Source organism: Carcharodon carcharias, chromosome 16, assembly GCF_017639515.1.
Source record: "Carcharodon carcharias isolate sCarCar2 chromosome 16, sCarCar2.pri, whole genome shotgun sequence".
Lineage (NCBI taxonomy): Eukaryota > Metazoa > Chordata > Chondrichthyes > Lamniformes > Lamnidae > Carcharodon > Carcharodon carcharias.
In genome coordinates this window covers 93943283-93966578 of record NC_054482.1, presented here as the reverse complement: position 1 = coordinate 93966578, position 23296 = coordinate 93943283, and the positions used below count along the sequence as shown (strand labels likewise).

General features: G+C 43.3%; 1 protein-coding gene across 1 annotated transcript in view; it reads left to right on the top strand.

Moving 5' to 3' along the window:
* The window catches only part of mpl (MPL proto-oncogene, thrombopoietin receptor), a 31602-nt gene that overhangs the window by 6303 nt on the left and 2003 nt on the right, over window positions 1-23296 (top strand). The window contains exons 4-11 of the mRNA XM_041208155.1: window positions 1428-1585; window positions 2489-2648; window positions 3211-3319; window positions 5851-6026; window positions 10755-10903; window positions 14961-15120; window positions 16704-16794; window positions 19066-19153. Coding sequence (XP_041064089.1) covers window positions 1428-1585; window positions 2489-2648; window positions 3211-3319; window positions 5851-6026; window positions 10755-10903; window positions 14961-15120; window positions 16704-16794; window positions 19066-19153 — 1091 coding nt within the window. The remainder of the gene's footprint in view (window positions 1-1427; window positions 1586-2488; window positions 2649-3210; window positions 3320-5850; window positions 6027-10754; window positions 10904-14960; window positions 15121-16703; window positions 16795-19065; window positions 19154-23296) is intronic.

The following is a 23296-nucleotide window of genomic DNA, read 5'->3' as shown; positions in this document are numbered from 1 at the left end:
CTTTGTGCTAGGTATGACTCCAACCAATGGAGAGTTTTCCCCCAATTCACATTGACTTCAGTTTTGCTGAGGCTACCTAATGCCACACTCGGTCAAATGCGGCCTTGATGTCAAGGGCAGTCACTCTCACTTCACCTCAGGAGTTCAGCTCTTTTGCCCATGTTGAACCAAAGCTGTAATGATGTCAGGAGCTGTGTTGCCCTGGCAGAACTGGGCTTCAGTGAGCAGGTTATTGCTAAGTAAGAGCGACTTGATAGCACTGTTGATGACCCCTTCCATTACTTTACTGATAATGGAGAGGTAATTGGCCAGGTTGGATTTGTCCTGTTTTTCGTGTACAGGACATACCTGGACGATTTTCCACATTGCTGGGTAGACGCCAGTGTTGTAGTTGTACTGAAACACCTTGGCTAGGGGTGCAGCAAGTTCTGGATCACAAGTCTTCAGTACTATTGCCGGAATATTGTCAGGGCAGTACCCAGTGCCTTCAGCCGATTCTTGATATTGCGTGGAGTGAATCGAATTGGCTGAAGACTGGCATGTGTGATGCTGCGGACCTCCAGAGGGGCTGAGATGGATGGTAATGGTGGTGCCTGGGACATTATGTGTAAGATATGATTCCATGAGGATGACTATATCAGGCTGTTGCTTGGCTAGTCTATGAGATAGCCCTCCCAATTTTGGCACTAGCCCCCAGATGTTAGTAAGGAGGACTTGCAGGGTCAACAGGGCTGCGATTGCCATTGTTGTTTCCAGTGCCTAGGTTGATGCCAGGTGGTCTGTTCAGTTTTGTGCCTCTTTTGAAGCTTTGTAGCTGTTTTATACAACTGAGTGGCTTGCTACGCCATTTCAGAGTCAACCACATTGCTGTGGGTCTGGAATCACATGTAGGCCCGCCAAGGACAGCAGATTTCCTTCCCTAAAGGGCATTAGTGAACCAGATGGGTTTTTAACAACAATCGACAATGGTTTTGTGGTCATCATTACACTTTTAATTCCAGATTTTTATTGAATTCAAGTTCCACCAATCTGCCATGGCAGGATTCGAACCTGGGTTCCTAGAGCATTACCCTGGGTCTCTGGATTTTTAGTCCAGCAACAATACAACTACACCATCGCCTCCCCACTAATGTGCATAATGTGTGTAAGTTCTACAGCACAGCATCTTTTGTAACCTTGCTCTTGGGTGCCTAACATTTAACTTCTAATAAGCTGCAAGTGTTTGATTCATGTCTTAGTCTTGACATAAAGGGGGCACAGTATTACAAAACAATGCTCGGCATAAAAAAGGCTGAAAGCTTGGAAAAGACCATCTCCACCAATGACAGGTGCAGCAATTCTCAGATACCTTCCTGTAAAAACAAAATTATTAACTGATTAAAATATGATCATTGGTTTAAGTACTCTCCTTGCATCTATTCACCCAGTTCTTCTAGATCCACCTTCTAACCTGACAGTGTATTTAAATGGAAATCCACACCAGCTCCGGATTAGCTGGGTCCCACCAAGAAATCCGGATATTAACGAATTTCTAATATATGAAATTAGCTACTGGAGGGATAAATCTGGCCAAGCCTCGGAAAAGGTGAGTAGATCCCATGATAAGAAAAGTATTTCCTGATTGCAATGTGTGACATGCCGAGGTCCAGATATTTTTCTTGGTACATTAACAATAAGGTGAAGCCAAAGGCAGCAATAATGTTAACAATTGTGTCATAAAACTGACCCTATGGCTGAGAGCTTCATGTAACCAGGAAAGCTCCAAGATACAATCACTTACCTTCACTAGCATCTCTTAACTAAAATCATAGAAGCATACAGCACGAAGGGAGGTCATTCAGCCTATCATGCTTGTGCCAGCTCTTTGGTAAAGCAATGAAGCATCTCCTGGTGACTGGGTCCACAAACCCCTTAAAAATGAGATTTCAAGCTGGTCATTGTCTCGTTTTCTATATTTATAAGATAAGCAATTCCTCTTCTGACCCTTTTAATAAGGTTTCTGGTTTCTCTCCACCACTCTTCCACCTCACAAAGCTTCTTCACAGCGCTTACTGATTTTAAATCAGAGCCTGTTCTTTTGCCATATTGTTTGAGTTGAAAAATCAATTGTCCCTTTTGGATTATTCAACAGAGTCCAATTTCAGCCTTGTACTGTGTGGATGGTCTAAAGTTTGGAGTGCAGGATAAATAAAATATAGCACCTACATAATTAGAAGCACACAGAAACGAACCATGTGAAATATTCACATTTGCACAAATGTTCTGACTGGTGAATTAAAATCCGACTCCCTGAACCACAACACATCGCACAACCCTGGTGTGGGTTGAACAGAGAGTGTTGTAAGACCTGATTTGTATTACCCCCTAATTTCCACAGGAGAAAAGACACCTAATCCTATTGCATGTGGGCTGGATTTAAAACCCTAGTCCCACAGGCAACCCTCTTTCTTAAGTGCTATGTTAATAACCAACCAATTTCTTCTTTCAGAGAGAGACTGTCAATACCAAACAGCAACATGACCTTCAGGACCTAAAGGCTGGAATTAGGTATATGGTTCGTTTGCGCACCAAGCCCGATGGCATTTCATTTGATGGGTTCTGGAGCCCCTGGTCAGAAACAGTATCAGCTGTAACTCCCTATTCCTCAGGTGACTTAAAAGCAAATCACTGTGTTAACTCTTTTCAGTCCATCTTGTGTACAGCACAAGTATATAAAAAAGGAGCATGGGCTTGCTCGGAACACCTACTGCTATGTCTTCTTGTTGCCTTTTGGCTTCCATGTGTTGTTAATAAGCACACTTAAAAGTTGGAAAGACCAGAAACTCTTTATGTTTAATTTTGGCATGCTGTCTGCTACAAAGAAGGACCGGATTGAACTGGTTCTGTTATACTTCACATGAACCCCAGTACAGCCTTGAAATATGACCTGTGGAACACTTACACATAAAAATTAGTTCCTAGCTAATTAGCTCCTAGCTTTTTACAGTTATTTACAGATAATGCAACAATATATAACAACTACAGTATTTTCAAAGAAGAAATACAGACCCTGTAACACCCCATAAATAATTACAAAATCCATGTTTTTCTAACAAAAATTTTCTTCCAGTGTAAAATGTAATATTTTTTAAACTAACAAACAAGTCTCATATTCTTGTCGCATCTTGTCTTTGCCTATTCATTGACTGAAAGCCTCTCTTTTGTTTTCAGATGAAATAAATTTACGCTGTTCAACCTCTGACCTACAAATCATAACCTGCCAATGGAAAGTGAATAAAACGGAATCTGGTGCTCTCTATAGTTTGTACTATCAGACAAGGTAATTCTGTTGTGTAAACATTGATATTCAGGATCCTTAGGAGGGGAAGACAGTTCCTAGGTTACTGGAGTGGAGTGGGGTTGGGGTTGGAGGAGAGGCTGCAGGGCAGTGATGGGGATGGGAGGACTTATAGAACCCACTTTACCAAAATCTATGGCCTAGTTTAGGGCACCACCCAAGCTCCTCATGATCCATGAACAAAATTGGGGCACTTAGGGTTAAAAAGGTAGAGTAAGTGGGATAAAAACAGAAAATGCTGAAAATACTCATCTGTGGAGAGAGAAATAGCATTTCATTCTGATGAAAGGTCATCATTCTGAAAGGTTAACTCGGTTTCTCTCTCCCCAGATGTTGCCTGACCTGCTGAGCATTTCCAACATTTTCTATTTGTATTTCAGATTCTCAACATCCATAGTATTTTGCTTTTTTATTAGAGGAAGTGGGATGTTGATTCAGTATTATGCAAATGAATGAAACAGGAAGTTATATTAAATACAAGCAACTATAGAAGCTGTTTGAGTTAAAAGCAAAAGTGGAAATAATTGAAGACTTTATGGCATTCATGATACACCTCAAAAGCATCTCAACATATATACCATCTTTGAATAATAGGTAACTGGGAATCCACTGTCATTTGTAAAAAAAAACTTAGGTGTAGTTATTTATATAGTAGTAAATGAGATGAATGAACATTTCTTTAAGGACAGGATTGAGGCTCCATGATATAAAAGTTTAGATGATCAAATGCTCCAGAGGAAAAACAAATGACACTTATCCTAGTGAGAACATGGGAATGTCACCTAAGAGTCATTAGGTGTTCTTGTTATTTCCTGAGTTTTGTACTGTAAAGTGGATGCCAACGCTGATCTGATAAACGCAACTGACCGTGCTCTGGTCTGAACTACCTTGATCTTTTGAGTTCATTACAAAACAGCAGGTCTTGGAAACCAAACACTGTCCTCCAGTGGGAAAAATTTTTAGAAGCAGGCATTTGGAATACCTTCAAATTAAAAAGGTTGCTAGAATTAAATATTTCGACCATCCGTTGCAGGAAACGGGTCTGATTTCCAATAGTAAATCCATCTCTCTTTGCCTCCTATCATGTATTCTAAAGCTGGCACTATGTGCCCCAGATTAAAAATGTACTTCAATGTAATTAGTTCCCCATAGACCTATCCTGCTGTTACGGAATGGCAAGAAAAGTCTCCAAGTGAATTCCTCATGGCCTGAATTATTCCCGTGTCGGGCGGGCTCGGTGGGAGTGGGCAGGGCGGTCGAAGAGCTGACCGCTGCCCACAATCAGCTCCGCACCGCCATGTTACACGGGCGGGCCAATTAAGGCTTGCCCAACGTAATACACGAGCGGTAACGCTCAGCGTTGCCTGTGCTGGGGCGGGGGATGGAAGGACAGAGAGTCGGGGCCAGCTCTCTTTCGCATATGCACTGGATAGAGCACCTCAATCTCCCTGAGGCACAGAGCACAAAAACAATAAATAAAATCAATAAAAATTTAATGGAACTTCCCCTCAAGTGACTGTGTCACATGAGATGGGACATGTTTTTATTTTTCAGAGAAACTTTTTATTTAATTCATAAAAGCTTTAGTAAACATCATCCCGCTCATGGATGAGGTTTCCTAACAAATGTAAAGACCTTTTCGCCTGCCCACCAATGTGAGGTTGGACGGGCAGCGTAAACTTGACATTAATTACTTCGTTTATAGCCTTAATAGGCCTTTTAATTATTGGCGGGCGCGCAGCCGACTCCGGCACGCGCCCGCCGAGCAAAACGTTGTGAGACAGCGTGATGACATCATTTTACGCGCTGGCATGTGGGGCCGACCCTCGCAAGCCGACTGAAATATCCTGGCCCATGTGTTTGAAAAGGGAGCCTCATTTTCACAAATCTGGAGAAAATATTTTCTATTTGAGCAGCGAGTCAGGCTTGTATGGGTATGTGAAGAGTCGCTTTGTGGTCAACAACAAGGAAAATGGTGCAAATGTCCAACTGATTATTAAAAACAACAATGAGCTCTCTATTATTAATAATACTAACACAGCTTTTTCTTGGAGAGTAAAAGGATGAATCGACAGCACCTCCTTGTGGTCAGTAGCAAGTATAAGTGACAGGTTGAAAATACAGACTTGAAACTGAGGCTCAACTCATGCTGATTTCCAATCTGGAGAGGAGTGTGGAGACTGCTGTAATGATTTACATGATATATTGAAATGCTATAAGTAGATTTGAGAAGTATAAAATATTGCATTATAGAAATGGGCTACTCTCTCCTTGGCTTTCCTCCTAGTTAATAGGCTGAGTTTTGTTCGATTGGTTCTTTGATGTTGTATGCAGTTTGCGACATCTTCTATTGCTATGCTTTGGCAGCTTGAACCAAAGAAAGAGGGAAGAAGGTAGAGTGGTGTATGTGACAAATCACTACTTTTGTCAAAGATTTATGAGCAGGCATCTAATCGTTTTCTGGTTTGTATTTTGCTGCAGTTAATTTACCAAGCCATTGATTTTTCTGTCAGAAAGGTGGAGTGGAAAAAATGCAGCAATCAAATAAACACTACCGCAGGTGATGCCATTGCCTACCATTGCATGATTGCAACATCGGAAGTGAACAAGACTGTCATTATCATTAACGCATCCTATCCACATCGCACACAGACGTTTTATAAAAAGCCTTTCAGGATTGAAAATGTTGGTAAGTGAGACAGGATTAGTTACCATGAATACTGTAACATCACATTACATAAACCACGCCTGTCTACAGTGATGTCTCTGTTGTGGTAACCGTCTCTCCCTCTTTCTAGCACACACAAACACCAATTAAAAAGAGTAGGTGCACACTTAGATCTATAAAACAAAAAAGAATTTAATTTATGCACTTTCACAAAATGCAGGGCGTTCCAAAGCACTTTACAGCCAACAAAACACTTTTGAATTTTAGTCATTGTCCTTGAAAACACAGGTGCCAACCTGTACACGGCAAGCTCGTACAAACAGCAATGAAATAAATTATAATTATTTTAGAGTAAATATTGGCCAGGACACCAGAGAGAACACGTGTTCTTCTAATAGTGCCATAAGATCTTTTACATCCACCTGAGAACACAGTTGGGATTGTTGTCACCTCCAACGATCCAGCACTCCCTCAGGACTGTATTGACCTGTCAGTCTAGATTGTTTTGTACTTACGTGCCTGGAGTGGGACTTAAACCCACAAACTTCTGATTCAGATGTAGGAGCACTACCAACTGAACCACATTGGATTTCTAAGGGTTAGGCAATCTGTAATTAGTTACTGAGCTCCCACATTAATAATTGCCTGATAAATGGGAGAAGGGTTCAGAGGTATGTAAAACTTCATTGGGGCATAGGCGGAAGAGTTTGGTGGCTCCTTTCTTGGAAGACCAATTCCACAGTGGCTAACTCAGACCGTGTCCGGCCCATCTCCCCCGCATCCGCCCTCACTCCTTCTCCTCCCTCCCAGAAACATGATAGGGTCCCCCTTGTCCTCACTTATCACCCCACCAGCCTCCGCATTCAAAGGATCATCCTCCGCCATTTCCGCCAACTCCAGCATGATGCCACCACCAAACACATCTTCCCTTCACCCCCCTTATCAGCATTCCGTAGGGATCGCTCCCTCCGGGACACCCTGGTCCACTCCTCCATCACCCCCTACTCCTCAACCCCCTCCTATGGCACAACCCCATGCCCACGCAAAAGATGCAACACCTGCCCCTTCACTTCCTCTCTCCTCACCGTCCAAGGACCCAAACACTCCTTTCAAGTGAAGCAGCATTTCACTTGCATTTCCCCCAACTTAGTCTACTGCATTCGTTGCTCCCAATGTGGTCTCCTCTACATTGGAGAGACCAAACGTAAGCTGGGCGACCGCTTTGCAGAACACCTGCGGTCTGTCCGCAAGAATGACCCAACCCTCCCTGTCGCTTGCCATTTTAACACTCCACCCTGCTCTCTTGCCCACATGTCTGTCCTTGGCTTGCTGCATTGTTCCAGTGAAGCCCAACGCAAACTGGAGGAACAACACCTCATCTTCCAACTAGGGACTTTACAGCCTTCAGGACTGAATATTGAATTCAACAACTTTAGGTCGTGAGCTCCCTCCCCCATCCCCACCCCCTTTCTGTTTCCCCCTTCTTTTTTTTTCTTTTTTCCAATAAATTATAAAGATTTTCCTTTTCCCACCTATTTCCATTATTAAAAAAAAATAAAAAAAAAACCCACTAGAGCTATACCTTGAGTGCCCTACCATCCATTCTTAATTAGCACATTCGTTTAGATAATATCACCAACTTTAACTTTAACACCTATGTGTTCTATTGTTCTATTGTCGTTGACATCTTTTGATGATCTGCTTCTATCACTGCTTGTTTGTCCCTACAACCACACCAACCCCCTCCACCTCTCTGTCTCTCTATCTCTCCGCCCCCCACACACACACCTTAAACCAGCTTATATTTCAGCTCTTTCCTGGACTCGAACTCAAGTTCGGTCGAAGGGTCATGAGGACTCGAAACGTCAACTCTTTTCTTCTCCGACGATGCTGCCAGACCTGCTGAGTTTTTCCAGGTAATTCTGTTTTTGTTTCAGACTTTCATTAGTTGGATGCTCTGAAGGTGGGATGAGCAGTACTGCCAGTGGTTGATACCATCCTGTCAATCCTACATCCATTTATGATGTCAGGCTGCAAGAAAGAAGGCACTTAGTTAAACAGGGCAGAGACTCAGTAAAACAGAGCATTGTTCAAATTTCCACCACATGTCTCCACACGCTCTGAATGAGCCCCAAATCCGCCAAAGGCTGATGCAGATTTTCAAGGTGATTATTTTTGCTGAGTGAGTATATTCTAATTGCCTCTTAGTATTGTGAGACATCGCACTTTTAAAATTTAGCAATGTGACAAATTGGGCTGATGTCCTATGATGCATCCCTAATAACATGGCTCTGGCTGTGAGCTCAGAATCGGTGCTTGTATGTCTCCTTCAATACCACTCCTTGCACTGCTAACACTCTCAGTCTTTCATGTGCTCTCTACTTTTTAGCGCTGCCAAACTGCAAGTCTATAGAGTAAAAGGCCTGCCCATTCTGCACTACACTTGGACTATGTACCAGTGCCATGTCAAGATGATCAACCTCTTCTATGTTTCTAAATGTTGGAAGTGATCTGGAAATTGGATGGTGTTTAGTCACTCAGCAAAAATAATCACCTTGAAAATCTGCATCAGCATTTGGTGGATTTGAGGCTCATTCAGAGCGTGTGGAGACATGTGGTGGAAATTTGAACAATGCTCTGTTTTACTGAGTCTCTGCCCTGTTTAACTAAGTGCCTTCTTTCTTGCAGCCTGACATCATAAATGGATGTAGGATTGACAGGATGGTATCAACCACTGGCAATACTGCTCATCCCACCTTCAGAGCACCCAACTAATGAAAGTCTGAGTTAGCCACTGTGGAATTGGTCTTCCAAGAAAAGGGCCACCAAACTCTTCTGCCTATGCCCCAATGAAGTTTTGGTGCCCTCTTCTAGTTTCACCATCAGCAACAGAGCTTCCCAGATAAAATGCCACCCCCCCCCCCCCAACAACCCCACCACCCCACCTCCACCCCCCACCCCCTCCCCCACTGCCACACAGTGAGTACAAAAGCAAGGAAGTTTTGCTAAACATTTATAATAGAATGGTTAGGCCTCAGCTAGAGTACTACATCCGCTTCTGGGCATCACAGTTTATGAAGAATGTCAAGGCCTTAGCAAGGGTGCAGAAGAGATTTACTAGAATAATAACAATTTGCACTTCAGATGCTCAGATAGATCTGCAAGCGTCCTTTAACACTCACAGCCTGGGTCTCCAAAATGGTCATGGTATGCTATGCTCCGCACAACATTGCACAGCAGTGAGGGTTGGAGCCACAGGAGGAATAAGGTGCAGAGCACGCGTTGTCTGAGGACAAATCCAAGGAGGGGAAGGAGGAAAATGGTGATTCCATCACAGAACCAGCCATTCACCAGCATAAACTTTCTGAAGATCAGATGGCAGGACAGAATAGCAGAAACTGAGGTGCCCACCTGAGCTGACATACCAAGCCTCCACACCAAATTGAGACAGTCACAACTGAGATAGGCTGGTCATGTAGCCAGAATGCTTGACACTCGCTTACCAAAGCAAATCTTCTATGGAGAGCTTGGGTTGGGGGTGTGCTCTCAAGACGGTAAAAGGAAGGCTACACGGACACTCTGAAGGCTTCACTTAAAAGTTTTGATATTGACTTTGAGTCCTGGGCGAAGCTCGCCTAGGATCACTGCACCTGGCACAACCAAATAAAAAACAGTGCAACCCCCTGTTAGAGGCAGAGAGAAAATGCAAGGTGAGGAACTCCTGAGTCAGCAACTCGTCCAAAACTCAATCATCTGATATATCCTGTCCTATTTTCAACAGAACCTTCCGGGCACAGAACAGCCTTTGCAGTCATCTCCATACCCACCAGACCCCTTCCAAACACCTCAGATGATGAACATGATCATCTTTGCCTCAAAGGACAAACAAGAGGTTTTACCCCACTCACCTGATTTATCTGCTTCTTGGCTTTAATCGTAACCTTGTTGCTGTTCACTCTTTCCTCGACTTTGATCTGTTCCTCTGGCTCCTGCTGTTTTTTGATTGCTACCCAGACCATTTGTGTTCTCTTGTTCTTTTATGCTTGCCTTCCCTTTTGCAGCCGTCAGCAGCTTAACCATGTTTCAATCTCTAAGCTTTCAACATTTGCAATTCCTTCACAGCTCGGGGCTCAGTCGTGCTACCTGTGGCTTTTCCCACCTATGTGTAATATTTCTCACCTTTACATTCTCTGTTGTCCAGTCATTCTCTTCATCTGCCAACACCTACACACCACATGCACTAAACACCATCCAATTTCCAGATCACTTCCAACATTTAGAAACATAGAGAAACATAGAAACAATCTCTCTATCAAATTTAAAGAGCTGCCTAGAGTTCCTGTGTTAAAATTAGTGATTAATATTGTGCCAAGAAGCGTGCAGAAGGTGGTCCCTTTCCTACGAGGTGGGTGCTGTCTTTAAGCATGGACAGTAGCTAAGTTAAATTTGAATGGGGTTCCTCGAAACAGTTTCCTTTGCTGATAATATAATAAAACCAATAAAACGAAACAAAAACAAAAAACAAAAACAAAAACAAAAAAAAACAAAAACAAAAACCAAACAAAAAACAAAAACAAAAAACAAAAAACAAAAACAAAAACAAAACAAAAACAGAATTACCTGGAAAAACTCAGCAGGTCTGGCAGCATCGGCGGAGAAGAAAAGAGTTGACGTTTCGAGTCCTCATGACCCTTCAACAGAACTAATAAAACCAATATGTATTTGTATCTTGTTTTTTAAACCTCGTAGTTCGTCCCGATCCCCCAAGAATTGTGAAGATTGATGTCAGCACAGCTGGTGGGAAACTACGTCTCTTTTGGGAGCCACCAATCAGGAAGCTGCTGGGACAAATGATTTATCAGATCAGATACTCTGAAGAAAATGGCAGTGGCTGGAAGGTGAGTGGATCAGTGGTGTGAATTTTTAAATGGCCAAGGAGGCAAGACTGTTGGTGGATGGGCCCACACCAGTCATCATGCCAGTCTCCCACAATGGCTTTGGGCCATTTTTGACCAGGAGGATTGGGGGGGGGTGGGGGGGGGGGTGGAGGTGGGGATGTGGCGTGATGGCTACCCACCTGCAAGCAGCAGGTAGCCTATCAATGCCATTATAGGGCCTACTAAGGTCAATCGCCAAACACCAACAGGAATTTTCCAGCCAGCACGTGGGCCCCACTACACTGAGGCCAAAGCACAGCCAAGGAATGGAGGCGGTCTCCAGGGTGGGGAGTGCGGGGGTTGGCGGAGCCAGCCCTCCATCCAGCAAGGTAAAATCCACCCCCACCTTACTCCACCACACTCACCATACTTGTGGAGACATAGCTGCAGCCGCTGACCATCCACTGGGGGGCTGCCCCTCAGAGGTGGCAGCCTGGCAGCTGCGGCCTTCTTATGTGAAAAATGTTTTAAATCACCTCAGGGGATGCCTCCATCTTGAGGCATTCTCTCTTTCTCCGACTTTCATTGGCAGTACCCGCCTCTGACAGTGAGGCGGCCAATCGGTGAGTGCTGGAGGGCCTCCTATTAACCCTCCAGCTTCAGGAGCCTGTCTACCATCCTTAATTGGAAGGGGCTTCCAGAGGCAGCAACAATTGGTCAGCTTCTCAGAAATGGTCCTCTGTTTTCCACCATGTGTGGGTTCCCACCCTGCATTTCCTCCCAACGGCAAGGTGGGGACCACAAACGAAAATTCAGCCTAGTGAGTAGGGTCAAGAATGACTTCCATCACCTGTGTTATTGGGTTGGTAACCGACTAAGAATGGAATGGGTAGCTGGGATTGACCCACTAACAGCAATGAAAAGGCCAGTGGCATTCCGAAATCGATCTCTCAAAGTGCCCAGTTGTCTCAGGCTGTTCTCCTCCTCCGCCAACTCATTTATCATGAAATTTTTCCTAGGATTCCCCTCTATCCCGTGATTGCCATTTGAGATCAAAACTGGTCAGAATGTGCCCTTCCAACTTCCATAAAAATAATGTGGGCCCACCGATACCTCTGGAATCAGACCACCCCCTGCAACTCCTACATGTGTGCCCCTGGCAGTTGGGGCAACTGGCATTGGGAGCCCTCAATCCAGCAAGTTGCTTTGGGGAAGCTGTTTGGTGCCCAGCAAATTGTCTGCCCAATGTTAAACATGGAAGATGATTCAAAACGGTCAGTGCCTCTTCATTAGTGTTGGTGGGATCAGTGGGCAAGTTTTGCCAACCACCCATAATCTGCCCTGGTCAGCGGGGGATGGGTGAGTTTGTAAACCAAGGAAGGTGTGCCAGTAGTGAGACATGGGGAAAAGTGGTCAAATGACTGAGCGGATAAATAATGGGCAATGTGTGAGGGGAGTGCAGGGGTGTGGGGGGTGGGGGAGGGGGGGGGGTGCTGGGGGGATGGTGGCAGCAGCGGGGTAAGCCGACCTGCTGGGTTACATGACTAATCCTGACATGGTATTCATCCTGCCAGAGTGCAACAAGTCGTTGAAGTGTTTGCGACACTGGATCCAGGTGCGCTGCACCACACCACGGGAGCTCACCACCTCCGCCACCACCCCCCAGACAGTTTCGCCATGTGGGAGGGCCATCTCCTCCCATCCTGGGGAACCAGCACCTCCCACCATGCTGCCACCTCCTCAAGGAGGGCAGCAAAGCAGTTATCCAGGAAATGCCTTGCCTGCTCTGCTGGCCTACCCTCCGGACTAGCCTGCTCACCAGAAGCCCTCTGGTGAGCCCTTCCACTTGACATTGTGAGCAGCCTTGCAAAGGTTGCCAGCGCTTCCGATAAACAGGCCGCTGGGTCGCCATTGGACCCTGTGGACAATGTACTCCCACTGCCGCCAGCCCACTCCCGCTCCGCCCCCACAACACCCCCCCACCCCCCCACCAAACAGAAAATTCAGTCCCATGTCTTTGTCCACTTTAAAGCATTTCCCATGGCGTAATAACTGTGTGGACAAGCCTGAGACTGAGACTGACTTGTGACCATGTGAATCAAGCATTATATACAGTAAATGGAAGGGACTGGTAAACCGGTTAATATATTTAGAGGCTTCTGAAGATTAGGGAATAGTTGATGTAATCTGGACTTTTAACATGAATCAGAGAATGATAGACAAACCAAGTTAAATCAATGATGCAGAAGATGTCCAATGAATTTTACCATGCTGTCAAATGCAACCATAGTGGGAAGTCATCATGTCTACCCCAGAAATTTACTAGAATTCTTTGAGTACGTAGCTAAATTAGTGTATGAGAGTTGCAAGGCATTTAATAAAGATTTACAGCACAATTTCAGCAATGTAATGGTCGAAGTGACAGATTGCACTCAAAAGGGAGCACAGGTCAAAGTTAGGGCTATAATTCTGTTGTACTCTCTCACTGGCCCACACACTCCATTTAAAAATGGCTCACTGCTGGGAATATGGTTCCCCAAAGGACACTTCCAATCACAAATTTTCCATTACCACTAAGATTTTCATACAAGGTAAAACGTATAATTAATTTTAAAATTGATGCCATGATTCAAAATTAGTTAGGCAGAAAAAGCAACAGGTACTGGTAATTGGACAAGGCTGTCACTGAAATGCAGTGAGACATATTGTTTCACAGCACAGTGTTGTGGGTCTGTGCCTATTTATTCTTTTCACATATGATGTAAAGGGATCATTTTTGTCAGGTTTTGGAAAGATTCATAGCATTCTGCTCAAATCTATTCCACTGAAGGAAGCTGCTGCAGCATGTACTTACTCCCTGTGACAGATGATGTGAGTCTACATCACATTTACTTCATGTGAAGAAGATATTGTAAACCTGTAATCCTTGATTATTTTTGAGGAAGAACGTGCTCACCTTCAGCATCCTTGGCACCAAAACAGAGTTTCTCAATACTCCTCCAGTTAGGAGACACATGTGGCAAATTGGTAAACAAATGTGGCTAACTGCATTTCTGATTACTAAATTAAAAATTGAGTAATTTTTGACACGTTAGGCATATCAACTCAAAATTCATATTTGCATGTGAACTTTAACCTTTTTGTGTTTGCTGTTAAAATGATAAGCAGAGTTTTTTTATTCATTCATGGGATGTGGACATCACTGGCCAGGCCAGCATTTATTGTCCATCCTTAATTGTCCTTGCTCAAGGCAAGAGTCAACCACATTGCTGTTGGTCTGGAGTCACATGTAGGCTAGACAAGGTAAGGACAACAATTTCCTTCCCTAAATGACATTAGTGAACCAGATGAGTTTTTACAACAATCACTTTTATTCCAAATTTTTATTGAATTCAAATGCCACCATTTGCTGTGGTGAGATTTGAACCCAGGTTCCTAGAGCATTATCCTGGGTCTCTGGATTACTAGGCCAGCAACAATACCACTATGTCATTGCCTCCCCTCATGCAAATGTGTTTTAATTGCTGTGAATGTGGTACCTGTTTGGTTTTGAATTGTGACCAGTGTTTGTTAAGTAAATCCACACAGGTGAAGTACTTTACCTGAATGTATAAGATCAGGAAAAATGTTTCTACTAAAATTATTGCACATGGCTGAAGTGATGTCATCATGGCCACACCAGCAACTACTCAGCAATTTCTATTGGATAACACCGCACTAAACAAAGAATGACTTAAGTCAACAGCTCTTCCGTTATGTTGAAATGTTTTGTTATGTTCTTCCAGATATTTTATGAATAAAGTATATTTTTTAAAAAAACAGCGCTTCCATTATGCCTGAAGAAGATGAAGATTGACAGCAGCATTGAGCATATGTGAGTTCACAGCGCAATGGTTACGATGATATGAGCTAACACCACGTAGCTGAAATAATACCAAGACAAATATTCCAAAAACTAGAAAGTATTAGTGCTTTTGTGCTATCTCAGTTGGTCACTGTCATTCTGATGGCCAATATAGACAGTGAAAACAAAGGCTGCCTGGGACCATTCTTAGAATTTCCTGGTATTCCTTTCTAGACACTACTTATCCAGAAGCCATTGCACAGTGAGGTGTTGGATCTTCCCCACAGTAAAACATATTATATGCAACTCAGAGCTAAACCCAATGGAGTCACATACAGAGGATACTGGAGCAGCTGGTCGGACACTTTCACTGCAACAATCCCAGGCTCTATGCGTAAGTGCGATGTACTCCCAATATAGCAATGCTATTGTTATTTTCAAGACATGTTCTGGGCTTTAATATATTTTCTGGTGCTTATGCTTAACAGCACTTTTTCCAAATTGCATGTTTTTGTTCTGAAATGCAAAAATCAAGCAACGATTCCTCTTAGATTGTGAATTTTGGCACCAAAGTTCCTAGGTTCAGACAGGAGGAGAACCCAATTTATAATATAAAATAAAAACGGAAAGAGTTGGAAATACTCATCAAGTCCGGCAGCAACTATAAAGAAGGAAACAGAGTTAATGGCTCGAATTGATATGACTCTTCTGCAGAACTCAAACAGAAACTCAAACTGAGCCCAAGTTATAGTGGGGCGGAGTGGGAATCTAGTTCTAATTAGGATTCCACCCCGTTTAGACTGGCCTTCTGAATTCTGATGGGGAGAACCATGGGTGATTTTCTGCCCGTATCAAAGGGATATATATGGGAGAGTACCCAAGTTTCCTCAGGGCATTGCACTATTTACAGCCCCTATCTGATTGATCTCAGTGGAAAGAAACTCAATCGGGTTGAGAGCTATAAAGGCCATGGAAGTTCCTAAAAGGCTCATTTTTACCTTTTGTATGGCTCCCCTTGAAGCTGCAGATATTCTTATCTTTATTTTTTGGCCTTGAGATGGGCCTCTAGCTCCTTCAACAGAGTGATGTGGGCCATTTTGCCTTACAGCAGATGGAGCACACAGGTGTTGCTGAAGAATTCTTGTGGATGTGCTCTCTGGTCATTTAGCTAATCAGGACTCAGGAGAAAGTGTACACCTTGGGGCTAGAGCAGCTGGGGTTCCATTCTGTTACACTTATGCTGGTGGAGTGGATCACATACACACCCACCCCCCACCCCCCACCTCCTCACCACTGGAGAAGATTGGCCCTATTTAATTTCTCAATCAAAGGACAGTACTTCTGACAATGCAGCACTTCTTCAGTACTACACTTCATTGAAGTCTAAAGTATTTGTTAAATTTAGGAGTTTGACTTGAACATACAAGTTGACACTGAGACAAATTATTTACCAATATTCTACTCCAGATAGGCAGGCAGTGAAGGAGAGAACTGGAGCCTAACCTTTACACATTTATGTGCTTTTATTTACAGAGAAAAACATTACAAACATGCACATCCTAAACCAACAACCACAGTTTCAGTCTGCTCCTATGCACAGGAGCTCAAGTGAATCCCCAGTTAACATCAGCCACCTGAATATTCAGCTAGTGTACAACTAACCACCAAATAAACCAAGTTGACACTTACAAAGCCTCAAAGTTGGGGATGTTAAAGATTCCACACCAGTAATCAAAGTAAAACAGGCCAACATTCTTCCCTCAATTGCTTCCAAAAAGAGATTAAAACAGATTAAGTGGTCAATCATTCTGCTGTTTGTGATATTTTGATGTACATACAAATAGCTGCTATACCTCCTACATAACAATATTCACTGTATTCCAATATAATTTGTTGTATGTAGTTTTTTGTGATAAATCAGGTGTTGTATGAATGGAAGTATTTTCCCCTCTCTCTCAAACCCCCTTTTTCTTACAGATCTGACTGCAGTGCCGCTTGTTGTTGGTGTCTCCCTTCTGTTGGTGATAGCACTTTTTGTGTCCCATCTCATCTTTCCAAATGTCTACAGGTAACGTAACAATAAGTTCAGGTAAACTTCAGTCAAATTGCCATAACATGGAATCAGAGTAGTCTATCTCAGCACATACAAGGGATAAATCATTGGAGCAGTAGAAAACTGGATAGTGAGTACCACATCATGCAAGTGCATAATGTACCGCTCGATCTCTGATCAAAGTCCATAGAAAATAAGTGTGCAGAATTTTCCACATAGCCGGGTAGATGCCAGTGTTGTAGCTGTACTGGAGCAACTTGGCTAGGGGTGCGGCAAGTTCTGGAGCACAAGTCTATAGTACTATTGCTGGAATATTGTCAGGGCCCATAGCCTTCAGCCATTTCTTGATACCATGTGGAGTGAATTGAATTGGATGAAGACTGGCATTTGTGATGACGGGGACCTCCAGAGGAGGCCGAGATGGATCATCCATTCAGCACTTCTGGCTGAAGATTGTAGCAAATGCTTCAACCTTATCTTTTGCACTGATGTGCTGGGCTCCTCCATCATTGAGAATGGGAATATTTATGGAACCTGCTCCTCCAGTGAGTTGTTTAATTGTCCGCCACCATTCACAATTGAATGTGGCAGGGCCACAGAGCTTAGATCTGATCTGTTGGTTGTGGAATCGCTTGATTCTATCTATCACTTGCTGCTTGATGCTTGGCACCTAAGTAGTCCTATGTTATAGCTTCACCAGGTTGACACCTCATTTTTAGGTATGCCTGGTGCTGCTCCTGGCATGCCTTCCTGAGCCCTTTATTGAACCAGGGTTGATCCCCTGGCTTGATGGTAATGGTAGTGTGGGGGATATGCCAGGCCATGAGGTTACAGATTGTGTTTGAGTACAATTCTGCTGCTGCTGATGGCCCACAGCACCTCATGGATGCCCAGTCTTGAGTTGCTATATTTGTTCAAAATCTATCCCATTTAGCACGGCGGTAGTGCCACATAACACGATGGAGGGTATCCTCAATGTGAAGGCGGGATTTCGTCTCCACAACGACTGTGCGGTGGTCACTCCCAGGGATACTGTCATGGACAATTGCATATGAGGCAGGCAGGTTGGTGAGGATGAGGTCAAGTATGTTTTTCCCTCTTGTTGGTTCCCTCACCACATGCCACAGACCCAGTCTAACAGCTACGTCCTTTAGGACTTGGCCAGCTTGTTCTGTGGTTGTGCTACCGAGCCACTCTTAGTGATGGGCATTGAAGTTCCCCACCCAGAGTACATTCTGTGCTCTTGCCACCTTCAGTGCTTCCTCCAAGTGGTGTTCAACATGAAGGAGCACTGATTCATCAGCTGAGGGAGGGTAGTATGTGGTAATCAGCAGGAGGTTTCCTTGCCCATGTTTGACCTCATGCCATGAGACTTCATGGGGGCTGGAGTTGATATTGAAGACTCCCAGGGCAACTCCTTCCCCATCATATACCACTGTACCGGCAGCTTTGCTGGGTCTGTCCTGCTGGTGGAACAGGACATACCCAGGGATGGTGATAGTGGTACAAAAACAGAAAATGCTGGAAAAACTCAGCAGATCCAACAGAATCTGTAGAGAGAAAGGGTTAACGTTTCGAGTCCTTATGGCTCTGAAAAAGAGTCATACCGGACTCAAAACTTTAACTCTTTCTCTCTACAGATGCTGTTAGACCTGCTGAGTTTTTGCAGCATTTTCTGTTTTTGTTTCAGATTTCCAGCATCCGCATTATTTTGCTTTTATCAAGGTGATGGTGGTGTCTGGCACATTGTCTGTAAGGTATGATTCCATGAGGATAATTATGTCAGGTGATTGCTTGATCAGTCTATAAGACAGCTCTCCCAATTTTGGCACTAGCCCCCAGATGTTAGTAGTGAGGACTTTGCAGGGTCAACAGGGCCATTGTCGTTTCTGGTGCCTAGATCGATGCTGGGTGGTCTGTCCGGTTTCATTCCTCCCTAAGTTCAATTTCTGCAACTTTCTCCCAAAGTGGCTCTGCCTCTAACTCTCTCTCCTCCTTTAAGAAATTCTTTAAAATCTACCTCCTGGACCAAGTTTTTGGTCACTTGTCCCAACACCGCCTTATGTAGCTCAGTATCATACTGTGTCTGATAACATTTCTGTGAAGAGCCTTGGAATGTTTTACTACATTAAAGGCGCTACATAAATACAAATTGTTGTTTGGTGGGTATTTAGTAATCAGAATGTGTTCAGTAATCAGAAGATGATCAATCCTGAGAGGATGCAATGATATACCTCTACCAAAAAATGCTAACTCTTTTTAATAATCGTGTTCTTTCTTTGACAGTAATGTGAAGAAGAAACTATGGCCACAGATTCCAAACCTTGAAAGGCTCCTTGAAGGATATCTCACTGATTTTCAGAAATACTCCCAAGTAGGTTATAATTTATTCATACAAACATTACTGGTAATAAGACACATTTTCAGAGCAGATAGATCAGAATCTCGTATTTCAAGGTTACAGGGAAAATAACTGCTAACTGGGAGAGGGTTTCAATTTATCTTTGTAATGTATGGAAGAAGTAAAGGATGAAGGAATGTTGAAGATATTAAGTAAGTACTTTGTCTCCGTTGTAACAAAGAAAAGTGTGACACTGTGTATAAGAGCAAGAAGTAGAGAAATTAGATAGAACAACTATAGGTAAGGAAACACTGTCATTGGCATCCTTCCATCTGTGTGAGATGATGGACATGCAGCAAATCAAATCCGTTGGAGATGGGGGTAGCTTCATATCGTGCATTTTTGCTGATGGCTGAAGAGACCAATCTATGAGAAGCCCAAGTGCCACATATGAAGTGGTAATCAGGTGCTGTTTTGAGTTGTTGTTTTCGGTGATGGTGCCTGTTACCAAACCACTGTAGCCATTGATCATTGTGGTGGCACACACCGGCACACAGGAGTTATCACCATTTTTTTCTGTCGTCAGCTAGTGTCTCCCAGGTGCAAAAATCAATGTTTAGGGCTTACATGTCACACTTGCAAGTATTCTTTTTTTAAAAATTCATTCATGGGATGTGGGCAATGCTGGCTAGGCCAGTATTTATTGCCCATCCCTAATTGCCACACAGGAGACTTGCTGACATGCATGGTATTTACAGAATCATGGAATGGTTACAGCACAGAAGGAAGCCATTCAGCTCATTGTGTCCAAGCTGGAAAAAGAAACTATGGCCACAGATTCTAAACCTGGACATGATAGGATAGGAAGTTGGCTAAAGCAAAAGGAACACACTAAATGGTGTCTCCCAGAACTCAATGTTGTGTTTTTCTCAATGTATGAATCTCCTGGATTTCAATATAGAGAGCACAATATCAAAATTTGGAGAGGACACAAATAGTAAGCATAGTTAATTATGAAGCGGATGTATGTGACTTCAGAAGGACAAGGATATGTAAATAGATTGTGCAGTTATATGTCAGATGAAATGTAAATGTACCTTTTGGGAAATAGAATAAGGAGAAGAAATGTAAATTAAATAATAAAGCTTTAAAAGGAATAGAAGAGCGGAGAGACACAAAAGTATAAATCCTTAAAAGCGGGAGGACAAATTTGATAAAGCTGTAAAAATGCAAACAATCCTAGGTTTTATAAGTAGAGTTGTCATAGAGCAAAAAGATAAATTGATAATAGTCATAGAGTTATACAGCACAGAAACAGGCCCTTCGGCTCATTGTAACCACGCCAGCCATCAAGCACCCATCTATTCTAATCCCACTTTCCAGCACTTGGCGCGTAGTCCTGTACGCTTTGGTGTTTCAAGTGCTTATCCAAATAATTCTTGAATGTGTGAGGGTTCCTGTCTCTACCACCCCTTCAGGCAAAGTGTTCCAGATTCCAACCACCCTCTGGGTGAAAAAATATTTCCCCAAACCCCCTCTAAGCCCCCTGCCCTTATCTTAAATCTATGCCACCTGGCTACTGACATCTCACCTTCACTACACCCCTCATAATTTTGTGTCCCCCCTCAGCCTTCTCTGCTATAAGGAAAACAACCCTAGCCTATCCAGACTCTCTGATCAGTTAACTCTATATAAAATAATAAACCAGTGCAACACATTGAAAAGGAACTTCACACATAGGATTCCTAAATAGTGCATGTTAATGCAGCAATGTAAGATTCTAACAAGTTAACAAGAAGAGCTGTCCTAAACACACAAAGGATTCTTGACAACAAGGATAGAGAAGAAACAACAAATAGAAAGAATAAACAGCTTTCCTACAATGACAAAGGAAGTGTTCTAATTACTTGGAAAGAGGAGAAAAAAGGCTGGGGAAAGACAAAAGAGGTTAATTGACATAACCAGGAATGAAATGACAGAGAAAAATTCCCAAACTTAAGATGAGCACACAGACATCTGGTTTTCCCCAAATGTGGAGAACTCTACACAAGACAGATTCCAATGTACAAACACTTTGATATTTGAGGGATCAAAATCCCATCCAACATATTTATTAGGCAGAAACCACTTAAGTCACATTCTTCTGGTAGGAGTTTTGGCAGGGAGATGTGTGCTGTGAGGCTAACTCCTCTTCCACTGTGCTAATTGCCAGATCACCGTATATCAGCCATTCCTATAACTTTTTCCCTATTCCTATAACTTTTTCCCTCTGTCACAAATCCATCTGACAGTTAAATCCTGGAACTTCTAAAGGTGACGATCACCAGAGACATGGCTAAAAAGGCACACATCGGATCTACTTCAGGATTTTTCATTCATTGAAAAAAAAGTTAAATACACCAAGCATCCTGTTTTCTGAAGCCCTGAAGGATGAAAGGCGGAAGGTCCCAAACAATTGGAAGAGAGACTGAAGGCAGATACTAACCACTAAAAATAAGCAGCGTAAAGAAATGAAACAAGGGAGAGCTGGGTGAGCGCTCCAATGTCTCTCAATCAGGTTGATCAGTCTTAAGTTTCTAGGTAGGTAGGTAGGTAAGATGGTGGGGGGGGGTTGGTGGGGAAGAATATCCTTCTGCCAAATGACAATGACAAATTGTACTTATACAGCACCTTTAATATAGTAAAATGTCTCAAGCTGCTTCACAGGAGCAGTATCAAACAAAATTTGACACTGAGTCAAATAAGGAGATATTAGGGCAGGTTTTAAGGAACTCTTAAAGGAGGAGAGGCAGATAGGCGTAAGGAAGGAATTCCAAAGCCAAAGGCCCAGGCAGCTGGTTAGGCCACAGTTAGAACATGATGTCCAATTTAGGGCATTCTACCTTAGGGCTAGATTCTAAACTAAATCCATCACTACTTTATCATTTGATGTAATCAATAAAGCTGATGCAAGTATGAAGGAAATAAATTTTATCTCTAGAATGACCTTTCTAATTATTAGCCACCAGGAAACAACATAGCCGTTCAGTTCCTGGTTTCTGTATGAATAACTTCTCCAAATTTAGTGCCTTAATTTCTTTTATGATTTAAGAAATTGGGCCATTGCTTCCTTGATGGCATATAAATGCGCTACTGCAGTGATACTGATCTGTACAGTCCCAAATGTTTCCGCTTTCCATCCCTGGGCTCTTTTGAGTTAGATGTTCGAACTCAGGCCGCTTCAGCAACCAATCCTCCAACTGGCCTCGGTAACCTTGAGCTTAGGAAAGGAAATATCAGGACATGTTCAGAGCATTCAGGTAACTTCTTGGGGGTTACAAATACGGGGAAAAGTAGTACGAAGAAGTCTTGCCTTCTGATGTCTACATTTTGCCATTTATTTTGAAAACGTAAGGGCAGATAACTACAGAGATAAAAACAAAAAACTGCAGATGCTGGAAATCCAAAACAAAAACAGAATTACCTGGAAAAACTCAGCAGGTCTGGCAGCATCAGCGGAGAAGAAAAGAGTTGACGTTTCGAATCCTCATGACCCTTCAACAGAACTGGGTGAATCCAAGGAGAGGGGTGAAATATAAGCTGGTTTAAGATGGGGGGGGTGGGGGGGGGGGGGTGTTGGGGGGGTGGTGTGTGTGTGTGGTGGGGGGGGGGGGTTGGGTGGGGGGAGAGAAGTGGAGGGGGGTGGTGTGGTTGTAGGGACAAGCAAGCAGTGATAGGAGCAGATCATCAAAAGATGTCACAGACAAAAGAACAAAAGAAAACAGAGGTGTTGAAGTTGGTTATATTACCTAAACGAATGTGCTAATTAAGAATGGGTGGTACGGCACTCAAGGTACAGCTCTAATGGGGGTGGGGGGGCATTAAAGATTTAAAAATAATGGAAATAGGTGGGAAAAGAAAAATCTATATAAATTATTGGAAAAAACAAAAGGAAGAGGGAAACAGAAAGGGGGTGGGGACGGAGGAGGGAGTTCAAGATCTAAAGTTGTTGAATTCAATATTCAGTCCAGAAGGCTGTAAAGTGCCTAGTCAGAAGATGAGGTGCTGTTCCTCCAGTTTGCATTGGGCTTCACTGGAACAATGCAGCAAGCCAAGGACAGACATGTGGGCAAGAGAGCAGGGTGGAGTGTTAAAATGGCAAGCGACAGGGAGGGTTGGGTCATTCTTGCGGACAGA